Source organism: Schistocerca gregaria, chromosome 4, assembly GCF_023897955.1.
Source record: "Schistocerca gregaria isolate iqSchGreg1 chromosome 4, iqSchGreg1.2, whole genome shotgun sequence".
NCBI lineage: Eukaryota > Metazoa > Arthropoda > Insecta > Orthoptera > Acrididae > Schistocerca > Schistocerca gregaria.
In genome coordinates, this window is record NC_064923.1 from 495,933,316 (window position 1) to 495,946,947 (window position 13,632).

The window sequence follows — 13,632 nt, forward strand, 5'->3', positions numbered from 1 at the left end:
AAATGCCATCAGATTGAAGTCGCAGTATTTCCTCTTCGTGTTCTTCGTACGGATCGTCTTCAATCTCATCATCTGGTACATAGAGCCCCGCAGCAATCAGCAAGGTATCGTCATCACACACGTCCTGTTTATCAACAATTGTAGGAAATAATCATACAAATGTTGGACAATCGTTCCTTACAGTTCGGAAAATATTCATTGACCTTGTTATTGAAGTCGCGAGCTATATTTGCTGGATTAATATTGCCCACGGAATACATCACACGTATTTAATGCACTCTCGTCCAAAGTAGCGAAGAGTCATCTGCCAGCCAGGGAGCCTCGTTAGCAGGAATACTCTCTCTTCCGTGCGCTGCAGTCGACTGACGTCGTGTGTTTCGATGTTTGTTTAGGTGTAGCGTCCAGATACTACGGGGCAGTTACCTCGCATCGGACGGACGGACAGATAATAATTGTCTGAAAATAAAATATTAAACTTATCACTCGAAGGAAGACTTGAACCAAGGACCTCTCGTTCCACAGGTACTCACACTAACCACGTCACCACGGCGCTCCTGAGCTCATACTATCCTTAATGTTGCCTATCTTGTGCATGGACTACTCAGTTTGTATATTTTGCTTATTTTTTCCATAGTTTCACACAACTTCTTCCTGTTTTCTCGATTGATCTGTGTTCAGTTTTTCAAGGCCTATCCACTGCGCCAACTTATAACTAAATCTGAGGAGGGTGCGATGGGGAGGTTCCCTTGTAAGTAAGTGTTCCGTATGCTTTTGAAAACAGTTCTGTGCTTTGGTTTATCCTCATTTGCTCAATTTTTTTTCATTTTTAATTTGAAAATATTTTTATTTTTTATTTATTTATTTATTTATTTATTATTTTTTTGCCCCCTGGCGCCCCTAAAACTTTGCCGCCTTAGTCGGCCTCGAAGTCCTGCTTGTAGGACGGACCCTGGCTGCTGGCACTCGAGTGACGTGCTGTGACGTAAGCGCCACAGCCTGTCTTTCTCTTGGGCTTTGCTGACGACCGAGTCCCACGAGAAGTATATCTCGTTGGCGCAGGTAGTCACTGTGTGACGTCACCAGGATGCACGCAGTCCTGTGGTCCAGGTGTTGGTAGTGTATGTAGGCAACGCGGTCGAATGGGCACGGCGAGACGCTGCCACCTACTGGCGCACGTGCACGTGCCGCGGCGCCCCGTGTGTTGTGTGCCGCGTCTGCTGCAGCAGGCTGAGGCAGTGGCGGCCTGTGGGAGGGGCAACAGGCAGGCAGGCAGCTGACTGCGGCCGCGTCTCGGGCCCAGCCGCCGCTTCGCGCCAGTGACGCCGTGGCAGCGGCAGCGGCAGTGGCGAGCGGCGACAGCTACCAGCAGCCAGCATGATGGCCCTCAGCGACGCCAGCCAACCTGCACCTCCAGCCGAGCCCAGGCCCCCGTGAGTACTGCCACTCTATTGCTTCGTGTTTCCACTTCACGATTCGAGTCGGTACGGCTCCGTATTTTCCGTTACGAATACCGGTAACTTTGTCAGTTCTTACGCCTGACAGGAATTTCGCCCTAAATATAGCTATCAAAGCGTGCCACTGTGAAGCTTACGGGGTGAATTCGAACTCCAGCGAGAAGATATCGGAAGTTGTTCGGAGCTATTTTCTGAGTGTTTTGGCATGAGATAACTGTGCTCGTTACAGACTAATTGCATTCCGTTTGCCCTCTCACCTCCATTTATCTTGGCATTTGTATTGCGCTAAGAAAGTTTCTACACAACAGTGAGAATGTCGACGGTATGCGCGCTGTGTCTCTCGTTTGGAAACAAACGTTATTCCATTCACTTACAATAATTGCAGTTAACAAAAGTAATGCCCTCTTTAATCTCCGTCCTAAGGCTGGTAGTCAGAAATGTTATGTCCTGATGTTCGTTAAAAGTAACACTTTGCAGTATGGGTAAGTTTACTGTTGAAGAATTAGCCGATGTGCACCTAGTGTTAGGGAACAATAGCACAACGACGCTAGGTTGATAAGGCGACCGTACGAACTTCTCCTCGCCAGTTTGATTCGTATTGACGGATAGTGTGGGGCACTACTAGGACTTCAACATATGTAAATAGCAAGACGCAACTGTCAACCGTTTCCGAAAAAGTCAAGGATGAACATTTTGCGCGTGCTTACATACTTGGCATGGACGCTAGTAAGCAAGGATTCCGCAGCCGAATGAGTAGATGCTTAATTTCATAAGCTCGATGTCTGTAGATTGAATCTCGCTTCTCGTGCTCTTTTGTTTATTTCATTGCCACGTTATTCTAACAGATATGAGTGGTACGCCGCGAAATAGTATGGTGTCCAAGAACCTGTTGCGAATGTAACCCAAGGTTGTTTTGGAACCATGCACATGCAAGGATTCTCTTTCATTATGAGTGCTGTATGCCGCAATAATTACTGTTTCCCATGTTTCTGTGATCAGTACCATCCCGATCCTTTCAATGCTCCACAGGCTATACTTTACACTTGTCAGACATGTAGAGAAAATAATATAAACAAAATGACTATGTTGATTTGATTGAAAGTTCTTATGTATCTATTTTTCAGTTTTATTTAGAAAGTTGTTTTCCCTTCTTTTCAAGATAATGACTATGGGAATAATATATGAATAATTTAATGATGACAACACAGTCATCATAATTACGTCATACGAAACAAGTTCAGGCAGGAATATTCGATTCATGGTCCTCGCGATCCTGAAACTAACCGCTTAAACACGCTGGACTGCAGACGGTTCGTGTACTAGCAAACCCCCAAAAAAAAAAAAAAAAAAAAAAAAAAAAAAAAAAAAAAAAAATGTAAATACGCGTAAAATTTTCGAAGACCATTTTCTCGGAAACCGTGGACAGTTGCGTCTTACTGCTTACATATGTTGAAGTCGTAGTCGTACCCTACACATCCTGTCAATATGAATCAAATCGATGAAGGCAAGTTCGCACGATCCCCTTGCTAGCCCTTCAAGTTGCGACGGCAACCACATTACAGTAGTTTTGCATGTGTGAAGGTTGTTCTTTTACACTGTGTACCGTGCTGTGCATATTGGTGGTTCCATATTGAAAACAATTTCCACTATTGTGCAGGTATTTCATAGGGGAAAAAACTGTGGAAATAAAACCGAATAAATTATTATTACTCTGTGTGTTACGAACAACTATAGACCAAACGCTTCGTATACTAAAACACATCCCTGGACAACTTCCGAAATGGTCGGTGGAGGTCGGGTTCACTGTATATCGCCTACCCCCTGGTGTACATAGTGTGTATTTAAAGTAGTGCGATATGACGCCGCTATCTCGTATAGCGTAGGCGCTGCAAATCTTTAGTTGTCAGTTAAAAACCTCGTAATAAGGTTTTGGACAAGAGAATACGAGAAGCATATAATTGTTCGTTATGTGGATAACCATCGCAGCATTATCAATAAAGATGCTGAAGCGACTACTCTACTTGTTAAACGGGACTATACGCTCTTTCTATGGAATTAGAGATTTCCTGTATGGCGCCAAAATATCTAATGTGTGCATACCGTACTGCGTATGTCACCAACATTGAATGAAAAATGTCACTTGACGTCCGGTACAGCGTTGTTTGTTTACAATTTACACTAAGGCCGAAACTTTAATATTAAACGTATTTGAGTTTTTGTGCTTTCATTTATTAACAGCATTGCTGGATAACTCTTGCTTCTACGGACGCAAATCGAAGTACAAGAAAGGATGAACATCCACTTTTCATAGGTAAGTACCAGAAAGTTAAGTCTCTGAGCACTGTATAACTTGGCGGGAAAAAATCTGATCTCTGCATCTGAATGCTCACAATGATACTTTTGTGTTTAAGATCTGTTGCAAAGAAATTTTCAGGTACATCACTTTTATAAATGTTTGGAACAGGAGCATGTGTAAAAATTTTCTTCATAGAAACTTGAATCTATGTGCAATTGATGTAGCAGGGTTTACTGTACCTGCAGCAGTATTTCAGGTTACTGAATGTTTTCGTGGCAGTGTGTTCCGTACAGCATACAGTATATTTCATGAGCGAACGGGATTGCCAATAGCTGATAGTATGGTACCTATTGGTGGAAAATGGAATTCAAACGTAAGCTCTATGCTCAACAATTGTTTGAAAGAATCAGTAAGATACTAGAGTAGGAAGGTAATAAGTCGTTATTTGTTTTACCAGTTTCCCCGCGTAACTAATACTCTGTAATGTTATCTCAAACTGAAGGCAGGGCTAAATCCTCAGTTTAGTTTCGAATACATGTGCACAGGTTAAAACAGAAGTTAGACACAAGGTCCGTTTAGCAACAGTGCGTCTGCAAACGCGAACTGTAAAATGAATTCAAGGCAGCGATGATAGTTTCGAATACAACATGCAAAAAGACACTAAGGCAGCCAATAATTTAATGTCAACTGCGTCATTTCCGCTTCTACAGTTTCAGGTAGGAGCTGTTCGGAAACTACTGACAACAGAGCACAATTTTCTTTTTTCCTTCAGCATAGTTCTTAATATGATCCGTTTTCATCTAAAACGCACGCTATATCTGAAGTATTCTCTATCGTTGTGCTTATGACGCAAATGATGTATGCCTATTGTTCCTGATTATCTTAGTTGGATAGTGTCGCCAGTTACGACTAGGCTATATGTGTCAGTGCTCAAAAGAACACATCGAAATGAGCAGATACTCCCGTATTTCGTATGACCTTGTACTTACTCCAAACCAACTTAGCGTATGAAGAGTAACTTATATCTATCTTTCAATTTCTACGCTAGGAATGCTCTAGTTCTCCGGAACTCATCAGCTCCCTACGTGATCAATACCACACCGCCAGCCTTGCCGCCCAGATTGCGCACATTGTTTGTATCCGTTGTCACAATGGGAATCTACTGTGCGCTTGAATCGAATTCTTCAAAATAACACAAAATATGAAAGTGTAAAGCAATTCTTGGTTACCCACGGCGCCCACACTGCGTAACCGCCGCTTGCTGCCATTCCGGAGCAGTTTCGGCTACCTTACCCGCGGCCTATCTGGACGGCTCCTTTCGCAGAGATAGGCCGGGGATGCTTCCTTGAAAGCAATCTGTTGTTCCGTTCGGTGAGAGATTCGCTGGGTATTCGTAACGGATGTAATAAAACTAGATTCTTTTTTTTATGTTACTTTCGGTGTACTATTCCTGCCGAGGTTTACATATATACAAACTACGAATTCATGTCTACCAAAATAATTAAGTTACGTAATAATGGTTAAGAAACGAGCTTCGGTTTTCCATGTTGCCTATGTACAAGCAACTGGGGCTATATTTTCAAGAAATGCATTCCTAGGGTACATCTGCTCGGTGATTTCGCACTGAGATTTGTGCACTAAGTTTGAAGGTCTAGCTCGTAGTTTGCGCATGAATCTTGGTTGCTTGCGTGTGTGTTGTTCGTGGCTGTAGGAAAGAATCTTACCTTTTTTCCTTGCGTACAGAGTATGTTACAGTACGGTCCCCACTAGCTGCACTTTATATAACACTGTAAGCAAGCTTTGCCCGTCGTTGATGGCGTTACTTCATGTGCTTCTTTCTAAGTTGCCTTCATGCAGAGGCATAATAAAAAGAACGCGGAGAAGTGGCAGAAAAGTTTTGTTTAGAATACTCGGAACACAACAACGATCATAGGTGTAATTGTTTTGTTGTTTTTCAAAGAGAAATTAATCTGCGTCTTGATGACAAAATTACGAAAGAATAACGAATAAACAAATCCTCGTCATTTTGCATCTCAAATAGTTTCCAGTTGTACTACTGACCTTGCAACTACACACTTTGAATGGTCAGGCCATTACGGATGCTATGGCAAAGAATGAAGAGTTGGAGATACGTAAAGAAACTGCGTTGTCTCAACGGTGTTAGAACACATGGGACGTGACCATGTGACTCAGCAACGCTTGACAACACGAGTTAGCGATCTGTTTCACACTTCAGCCTACAGAAAATTGCCTCTGTTATTGAATTATAATTCACTGAGTTTTATGTGAATAAGGCTCGATACGAAATTTAAAACTTTCCAGGCCCATAGAACGTTCTATGAAGTTTCGGGTGAGCTTCTAGATATCAGTATGTTGCTACCACGATATTTCGGCTCAGTTCTCTGGTTAAGCGTATACTGTTTAAAGTGCACTAAACTCAATGTACTTCCATCAGCATAAGCCCAGAAGACATTCTGTCGAAATACTGTGCCAGCAAGTTACTGAAATCCGGCTCGAAATTCTACTGAACAAGGCTTCACACGCTTCGCAGACGGAAAAAAAGAACGCTTTTCTGCAGGTTTTTTTTTTTCAATGAACTTGACACTCGTATATCCTGTAAATCTCGCCCAAAGAACTAAGTTTCAAACAGGTTAAGAGCAAATGAAAGAAGATATGCGCTAATCTTTGCCGCTTCGCAGGTCACAAGTCCTGTTACAACAGTTATCCTAGATCTCCACTTTGTCAGGTGAAGTTAGGAATGTGCGAGGATGTACAATAAGCTGTCAATGAATATGATATTGGTATTGTTAATTATGTTCAATAATTACAGCGAGAAGTAGTAATTAAAAGAGCATATCAGGAATGTAATATACCTACGTTTTATGAGAATATTCTCGTGTACGTTGAATGTGAATTACGAAGTTCTAAGAAAATTGAGGCACAAGCTTACCTTTAGAACGCTGCCGCACTGAAAGAGGGTAAAGTTATTTACTATACTGAAACGTCTCCAGATGTTTATAAGACTAGACAGTGCGGACAGATTTCTTATTCGTGTAGGCCTCTACCATTATGAGAGTTCGGAGCAATGACTAGGAAACAATCCGCGTCTTTGTATAGGCACTAAGTTCTACAACGTGCAATAGAAAGTTTCCATAAAAAGCGTGAAGGAGACAGTGAAATCACCTTTCAATATGGTGTAAAATACCTTGGGTTTGTGCGGTCAAAATGTCGACTTGCTAGTTCTAAACAAGAGTATAACGCAATTTGCAGTCTGCACGGATTATCATAAATGTGTTCCCCTGTGTCGCGCCTTCCGGGCCTCTAGGGAATACCGAGCTTTTTGAGTGCCTATGGCTTGGCTACCGGTGAACGTCCAGCTCGGCAGCATTCCCGGACTCGGTTCTTGTGGTTCCGGCCAGCTTGCAGCGGCCGAGGCAGCGGCACTTTCTCCGTTATTCCCAGACCAGCCAGAGGCGGGAGTGTTTTGTGGTCCGCTTCCTCTCAGCGCTGCCTGCATACGTGTGACCGCCTCCCGCCACCAGCGGAAGGGTCACTGGGTAAGCCTCCGTCCGCTACTCGCTTTCTTCTCGCAGCGTCACCGGGAACATTTATCCAAACACATGTTGTTGTCTTCACTCTGAAGAGTAGTTTGATGCAGTCATAGATACTACAGACCGATTAGAATTGTCAGTTGTCACTTCAAGCGTTGGAGCTGGTTTCCTCCAATAAGCGCGCTCGACGTCACAACCGAACCGAAAGCCGTTGCCAAACTGCACAAAAACTGGTCAGTTCACATCCAGTTCCTTGTCCAGCATTCTTCGTAGATATATTTGGATCTAATGAAATACACACGTCTCGTACACAGCAGTAACCAAACACAGCTGGAGATATCCGCAGACGACGCGATTCAGCGTCATATACACAGTTATCATAATCACAGACATCGGCTTACATTAGATAAGCATCGTACGGCATTTCGCGAAGTCAATTTTTTAAGGTTGCAATTTATCGTTGTTACGAATGCAGCTGCTTTTGCAACGATGTAGCGTAGCGCAAAAGTTAACATTTTAGTCTGACGTGTACAAGGCTGTAGGTTCGATCCTCGTCAATTGTGCCGGAATTTCTTTTATTTTTAAATCTAATCAAAATATTTCATTATTTTTTATTTTGTTAATTGGTTTAAATGCAACCTATTCATTTTTCATAATCGTATTGACTTTATTTCCTCTCATTTTTCATCCTAACATTCTTTCTTCGTTTGGAATATGCCTGTGTCACTTAAAAACTGCAACCAGGTGCCAACGAGTACTGCTCATCTTTTGGTAACACGGCGCTTTCTGTAGCCAGTGTGAGGATAGCTTCAGGTAACCAATCATAGAGAGAAACTGATTTTTTTTCAGTGTTGGGTTTGCACGCAAAGGTTAGCTTTAATCGGGTGAACAAAGAGATCGTGGTTTTAGTTGTGCCGCATATTGCTGACCGACATTTTTGGGATATATTGCGCATGACGAGGTTGTGATTAACGTAGGACATGAGTTTAAATTCAGAGATACAAAACATGCCACGTGTCGAAGTTCACTCATTGGTCACTTAAAATCAACAGGTGACAGTGCATCTCCCATTTCCGACAAACCTGGCGGTGTCCACTTCCAAGTTTGCTTCGCGTTACAAATTAAGCTAATTTGTGACGTGACCCGCCGTGATTGTGTGTGTCACCTATAACCGAGCGGTAGCCGGTAGCAACACTATAGCAGCAAGTAACAGACGCCAGCTATCATGTAATAGTAATCGGACTTTAGTCTACACTAAGGAAGCCTTTACATAGGTACTGCAATTTACGTCTGTTTGAAACTGCTTACAATAGTCAAATCCTCGTCTCCAATTACAATTTTTATCTGCCCAACTCCCAATATTTCCCTCTATTACTAATCTGACGATTTCTTGATGTCTCAGGAAGTAGTCAAGGTGTGGCATAAAATTCTTTTCTGTATGTTTCTGTTCAGTACCTCTTCATTTGTTATCGGATGTACTCCTGTAAACTTCAACATTATTCTGTCGCACTACTCTTTTTGTCTGAGCTGTCTACGTTTCATTTCGGTATAAGGCGACGCCCCAGAGATATCCCATCGGGTAACACATCCTAACATTTAAATTTCTACTTGAAGTTAATAACACCTTTAATTTCTGGAAATGCTTTTCTTGCTATTGACAGTCTGCATTTTATATCCTTTGTACTTCACGCACTGCCAGTTATTTTATTGACCAAATAGCAATATAAATCTATTACTTCTAGTGTTTCAATCTCTAATCTCATTCCCCAGCGTCACTTGATTTAATTTGACTACATTCAATTACCCATGTTTTACTTTTTTGTGTCCATCTTCTAATCCCTTTTCACGCCGCTATCCTATCCGTTAGACTGATATTCCTAGTCCTTTGACGTCTCTGATAGGATGTCAGTGTCATCAGAAAACGTCAAACTTTTTTATTTCTCCTTCCTCATCTTCAACTATGTTTCAAAATTTTTCCTTGATCAAGGACTACCAGAAGAATGACAGATTTCAGATTTTCATGCTCATTTTGCGAAACGTTTTGCTGGCGTGGGCCTACGTTTCACTTCCTCCATCACGAATGCATTAAGTTATTTTTAGATACTTCTCACTGTAAAACTAATTAATGTTTCATACTGTTCCAGTCGCGTATGGAGCACGGGAGAACGAGTGCTTAAATGCATAGTCCACGCTGTTATTCGTCTAATGTCTTATGACATTTCTGGAGACCAAAGATCTCTTCTGTTGGAATCAACATGGGTTCTGGAAACGACTACGTGAAAGCAAGCTCCCTCTGTTCGCCCACGAAACACAGATAACAATAGATACTGGCGCTCACGTTGATGTCGTCATCCGGGACCTTTCGATAGTTTCGCACTGGCGCTCAGTGATCAAAGAACGAGAGTCAGACCAACTATCTGATAGGTTTGAACAGTTTCTAGCAAACAGAACAAAGTGTCATTGAACAAAGTGTCATTCTCATCATAGAGAAATCTTCAGACTTAAAAGCAACTTCAGGAATAGCCGACAGGAGTGTTACAGACCCATTACAGACTGTGCCCAACGCGAGAATCGTGCTACAGTGCTACAGTGCTTTAAGAGGCGTGGCAGTGAAGTCACGTTGATGCCTTGGCCATCAAATTCGCCTCGTCTGAACATTACGGAACACTTGTGGGACGCTATCGAGCGCCAGCCCCACGCTCACGAACTACGGCCAGTAATTTACGGAGAAGACAGCTGGTAACAATACCTCCAGAAACCTACCAAGGACTTGGTGAATCCATGCCACGCAGAATCACTGATATGTTGTGCACAAACACATTTTTAAGCAATTTGCCATAATGTTTTGGCTCATCATTGTACAGGTTGCAAAAAAAAAAAAAAACTCGACAAGCCTTAGGGAAAGGTTCCTTACATCAAAACAAGAAAAATGCGTACCTTAAGAATTATGAGCACTCGTTCATCTTCGATATTGTAAAATATACCTCTTCTACCGAACAAGTACTTATAAACTCTTAAGGTGTGCATTTTAGAGCCCATGTTTGCTATACTTTTTTCTTGTTTTGGTCCATATTACCTGCTCGAAAAATATGGAAAATAATGTCCTTGAAATTGTATCGAAGATGAGAAAGTGCTCTTAGCTGTTAAGGTTGGAATTCTAGAACCCATGTTAACTAGAATTTTTTCTCTCTTTGACCTAATGAACCTGCCCCTAAAGCTCGTTGGTGTTTCTTTGTGAAGTTATCCCTTCAGGTCGTTGCACAAGCATATTCCAGCGGTCCGCCAGAGACGGTGTCTCCAAACGTGTGCTTTGTTTGGTTAGGTAAAGCCGAACAAGAGGGCAATACAAAAATTGGACTTGGGACAGTAGTAAGGATAGAACCCTATCTAAAGGCTGAGCAGTATCGTGCGCCATCATCTACGCTATGAGAACAACTGACTCTAATTGTATCTGGCGGGCTTATGGGCGAACTTCAGCGGTAATTAACTCCGAACCGGCGCAACGTATCAAATGTTTCCGTAACTATTATTTCTCAGTATAAAGTACCGGGAACACCCTTCCAAGAAGGCTTAGTGGCCAGCGCACCTGCCTACTAAGCAAGAGACCTGGGCTCGATTCCTAGCCCCGGTACAGATTTTCACTCGCCGCTTCAATCTGTCGGTATTCGTGAAATCATATCTGTATGTGACCAGTATAAGCTCTGGATTTGTGTCATTTCATTTGTGAAATTGATACGTTGGGATATTCTGTTCAAGGATATTTTCTGATGGTAATTTACCGAACTTAATCTCAAATAAAGTCATTTAGCAACTTCGTATTGGTCGTGTGTTCTTTCTTAGAGTTACGTTTTTCACGACAGACCCAGTTACGTTTTTCACGACAGACCCAACTCGCACTGAGTAGGCTTCATTGTCTGGTTTCGCTCTGTAATATTAAGAGCATCATTAGAATCTCTGGAATTTACAATTTAAAATACAGTAGTTGGCCTTTTAGTTTGGCAGCACCAGAAATTAAGTTGGCAGTACAACAGGGTTTCCAACGTTCGGAGCCATTAACTCAAAATGCAGGCTTTGAAAGATACTGTTATACGGACTTCTTTTCTTCCTTTGGTATCATAAGCCCACCCCCAAATTCTATAAAATTGTTTTTGGTAGATCCTACATATTTTTTCGAACTATACGTTGGCAAATTCACGTTCTTATTTAAACACTAGATTGATTTACAGCTTTAAATACATAAACTACTTGCGTATGCTTATGTCCTGCTCAGCGCGATCTATGAGATTTCCATCTGAAGTGGATTTAAATCTGAAGGAACAGTTCTGGTTATGGAGTAGTCATGGATCCTTACTTTGACTCCGTAGATAGCTGTGCAAATGTATCGGCCATAACAAGGGAACACCTTCTCTCTCCGCAGATTAACATGTGCGTCGTGCGGCAGCATCGTCACTTAATATAAAAATATTTGACGTATCTGGCGTGCAAGTGCGGCCCTTGGTGTGCGTTTCTTGTCGTTGATACGCCTGTCATACACACTAGGTCGTTACGGCCACGAAATAACCATAGAAAAACAAGACAAGCTTGTATAACAAAGCTGTCAAGAAGGTTATATTTCCAGCCGCATCATACTATTTTTTAATCACACTTGCCCTTAACTTTTCATGCTCGCGTAACGTAAAGCACACCACATACGGATCGAATTCGCGCCGGGTGAACGCAGTTGCTCTGTTGTTCTGGTACACCGGTCAGGCTCAGTGGCTCCCACAATTCTCTTCTCTTTGAGTAAATACCGTGAAGATTCCCTTTCTCTGCCTCTGAAACACAATGTACCTTCTCATCTCAGAGCAGCACTTGTAACCTACGTCCTCAATTATTTTCTGAATGTATTCCAATCTCTGTCTCCCTCTACAATTTCTAGCCTCTGCAGCTCTGTCTGATACCATGGAAGCTATCCCACGATGTCTTATCATCCTGTCCCTTTTCTTTTTCGTCATTTTCTGTATATTCCTTTCAGTCCACCAAATTTTCAACTTTCATGTCACCGCGTCTCAATTCTCTTCTGTTCCAGTTTTCTAACGATCCTTGTTTCACTACCATACAACGATCTGCACCAAACGTACATCCTCAGAATTTTTTCCTGAAATTAAGATCTACTGTATGTTTGAAATTAGTAGACTTCTTTTGGCCAGGAGTGTCCTCTTTGCCAACGCTATTCGCATTTATGTCCTCCCTGCGCCGTTCATAATGAGTTATTTTGCTGCCAAGGTAGCAGAATTCCTTAACTTCATCTACTTCGTGATACGCAATTCTGGTTTCTCGCTATCTCCTTTCTGCTACTTCTAATTACTGTCATCTTTCTTTGATATATTTTCAGTACATATTCTGTACTCATTAGACTGTTCATTCCATCCTACATATGCTGTAATTCTTCTGCACTTTCTCTGAGGACAGCAATGTTATCAGCGAATCTTGTCACGGATAGCTTTTCATCCTGAATTTTAATCCGACTCGTGAACCTTTCTTCTTCTACCATCGCTTCAGACAAATGTTACCCCTCTTGGACGACTTCGGTGTACTCTTTCCACCTGCCCGCTTTTTCCTCTGCTTTTGACAGTGGAATCCGCGTTGAACTCTTAATATAGCCGCCCTTGCTTTTAATTTTACCGAAGATTGTTTCGACTTTTCTGCCTGCTGAGTCAGTCCTCCCGACAATTTCGTTTTCGATTACTTCCCCAAGGGCAACTAGCGATTATAGTGCTTGTCTTCAACGGACTTGCCACATGAGAGAAAGGAGGCCGAAAAAAGTGTTAGACTTACGAATTTCGAAGCAGTCTAGGCGAAACTGATAATCTCCAAATTTTCGAGTTTGTATACCGTTACGAACTAGAAAACCTGGAGGTTATACAAGACTTGTTAAGAATAATTGTGGGCTTCTACTTCTGACGAGACCCAGAATTACGTAATCCGCTGTCGTGCATTTCTTTGTGTGACGCGTAGATTTATAAAAATTTACTCAAAATCTCTGTTTACGAACTTGTAGCATGCTGCAGTTGAAAAATAGGTCCGCAGCTTGTCTTATAATTGAAATAAATGGTTGTATCTTCTTCATAAGTTGCATTGCGAAGTATCTTTTTCTTTTATTTCTTAGTGGTGACATTCTCAAAGCATCCGTGCTGTGTGACAAATACAGGCGTTGTTAAATCGGCCATATACCGCTTTGATTACAGCAAGGGCAGTTTCTGCACATGGTCAACCGCCTGTATTTGTCGCACTTACAGCACGAACGGTTTGAAAATGGACACAGGTGTCCGAAAGAAAACACACACTTCCA

General features: G+C 42.1%; 1 protein-coding gene across 2 annotated transcripts in view; it reads left to right on the forward strand.

Annotated features, from left to right (window-relative positions):
- Positions 1-1,115: 1,115 nt before the first annotated feature.
- Positions 1,116-13,632, forward strand: part of LOC126266769 (protein NDRG3) — a 481,178-nt gene continuing 468,661 nt past the window's right edge. The window contains exon 1 of one of the 2 annotated variants that reach the window (XM_049971295.1): positions 1,116-1,430. In XM_049971295.1, coding sequence (XP_049827252.1) covers positions 1,375-1,430 — 56 coding nt within the window. In that variant the 5' untranslated portion in view covers positions 1,116-1,374. The remainder of the gene's footprint in view (positions 1,431-13,632) is intronic. The other variant, XM_049971297.1, reaches the window with a different exon arrangement.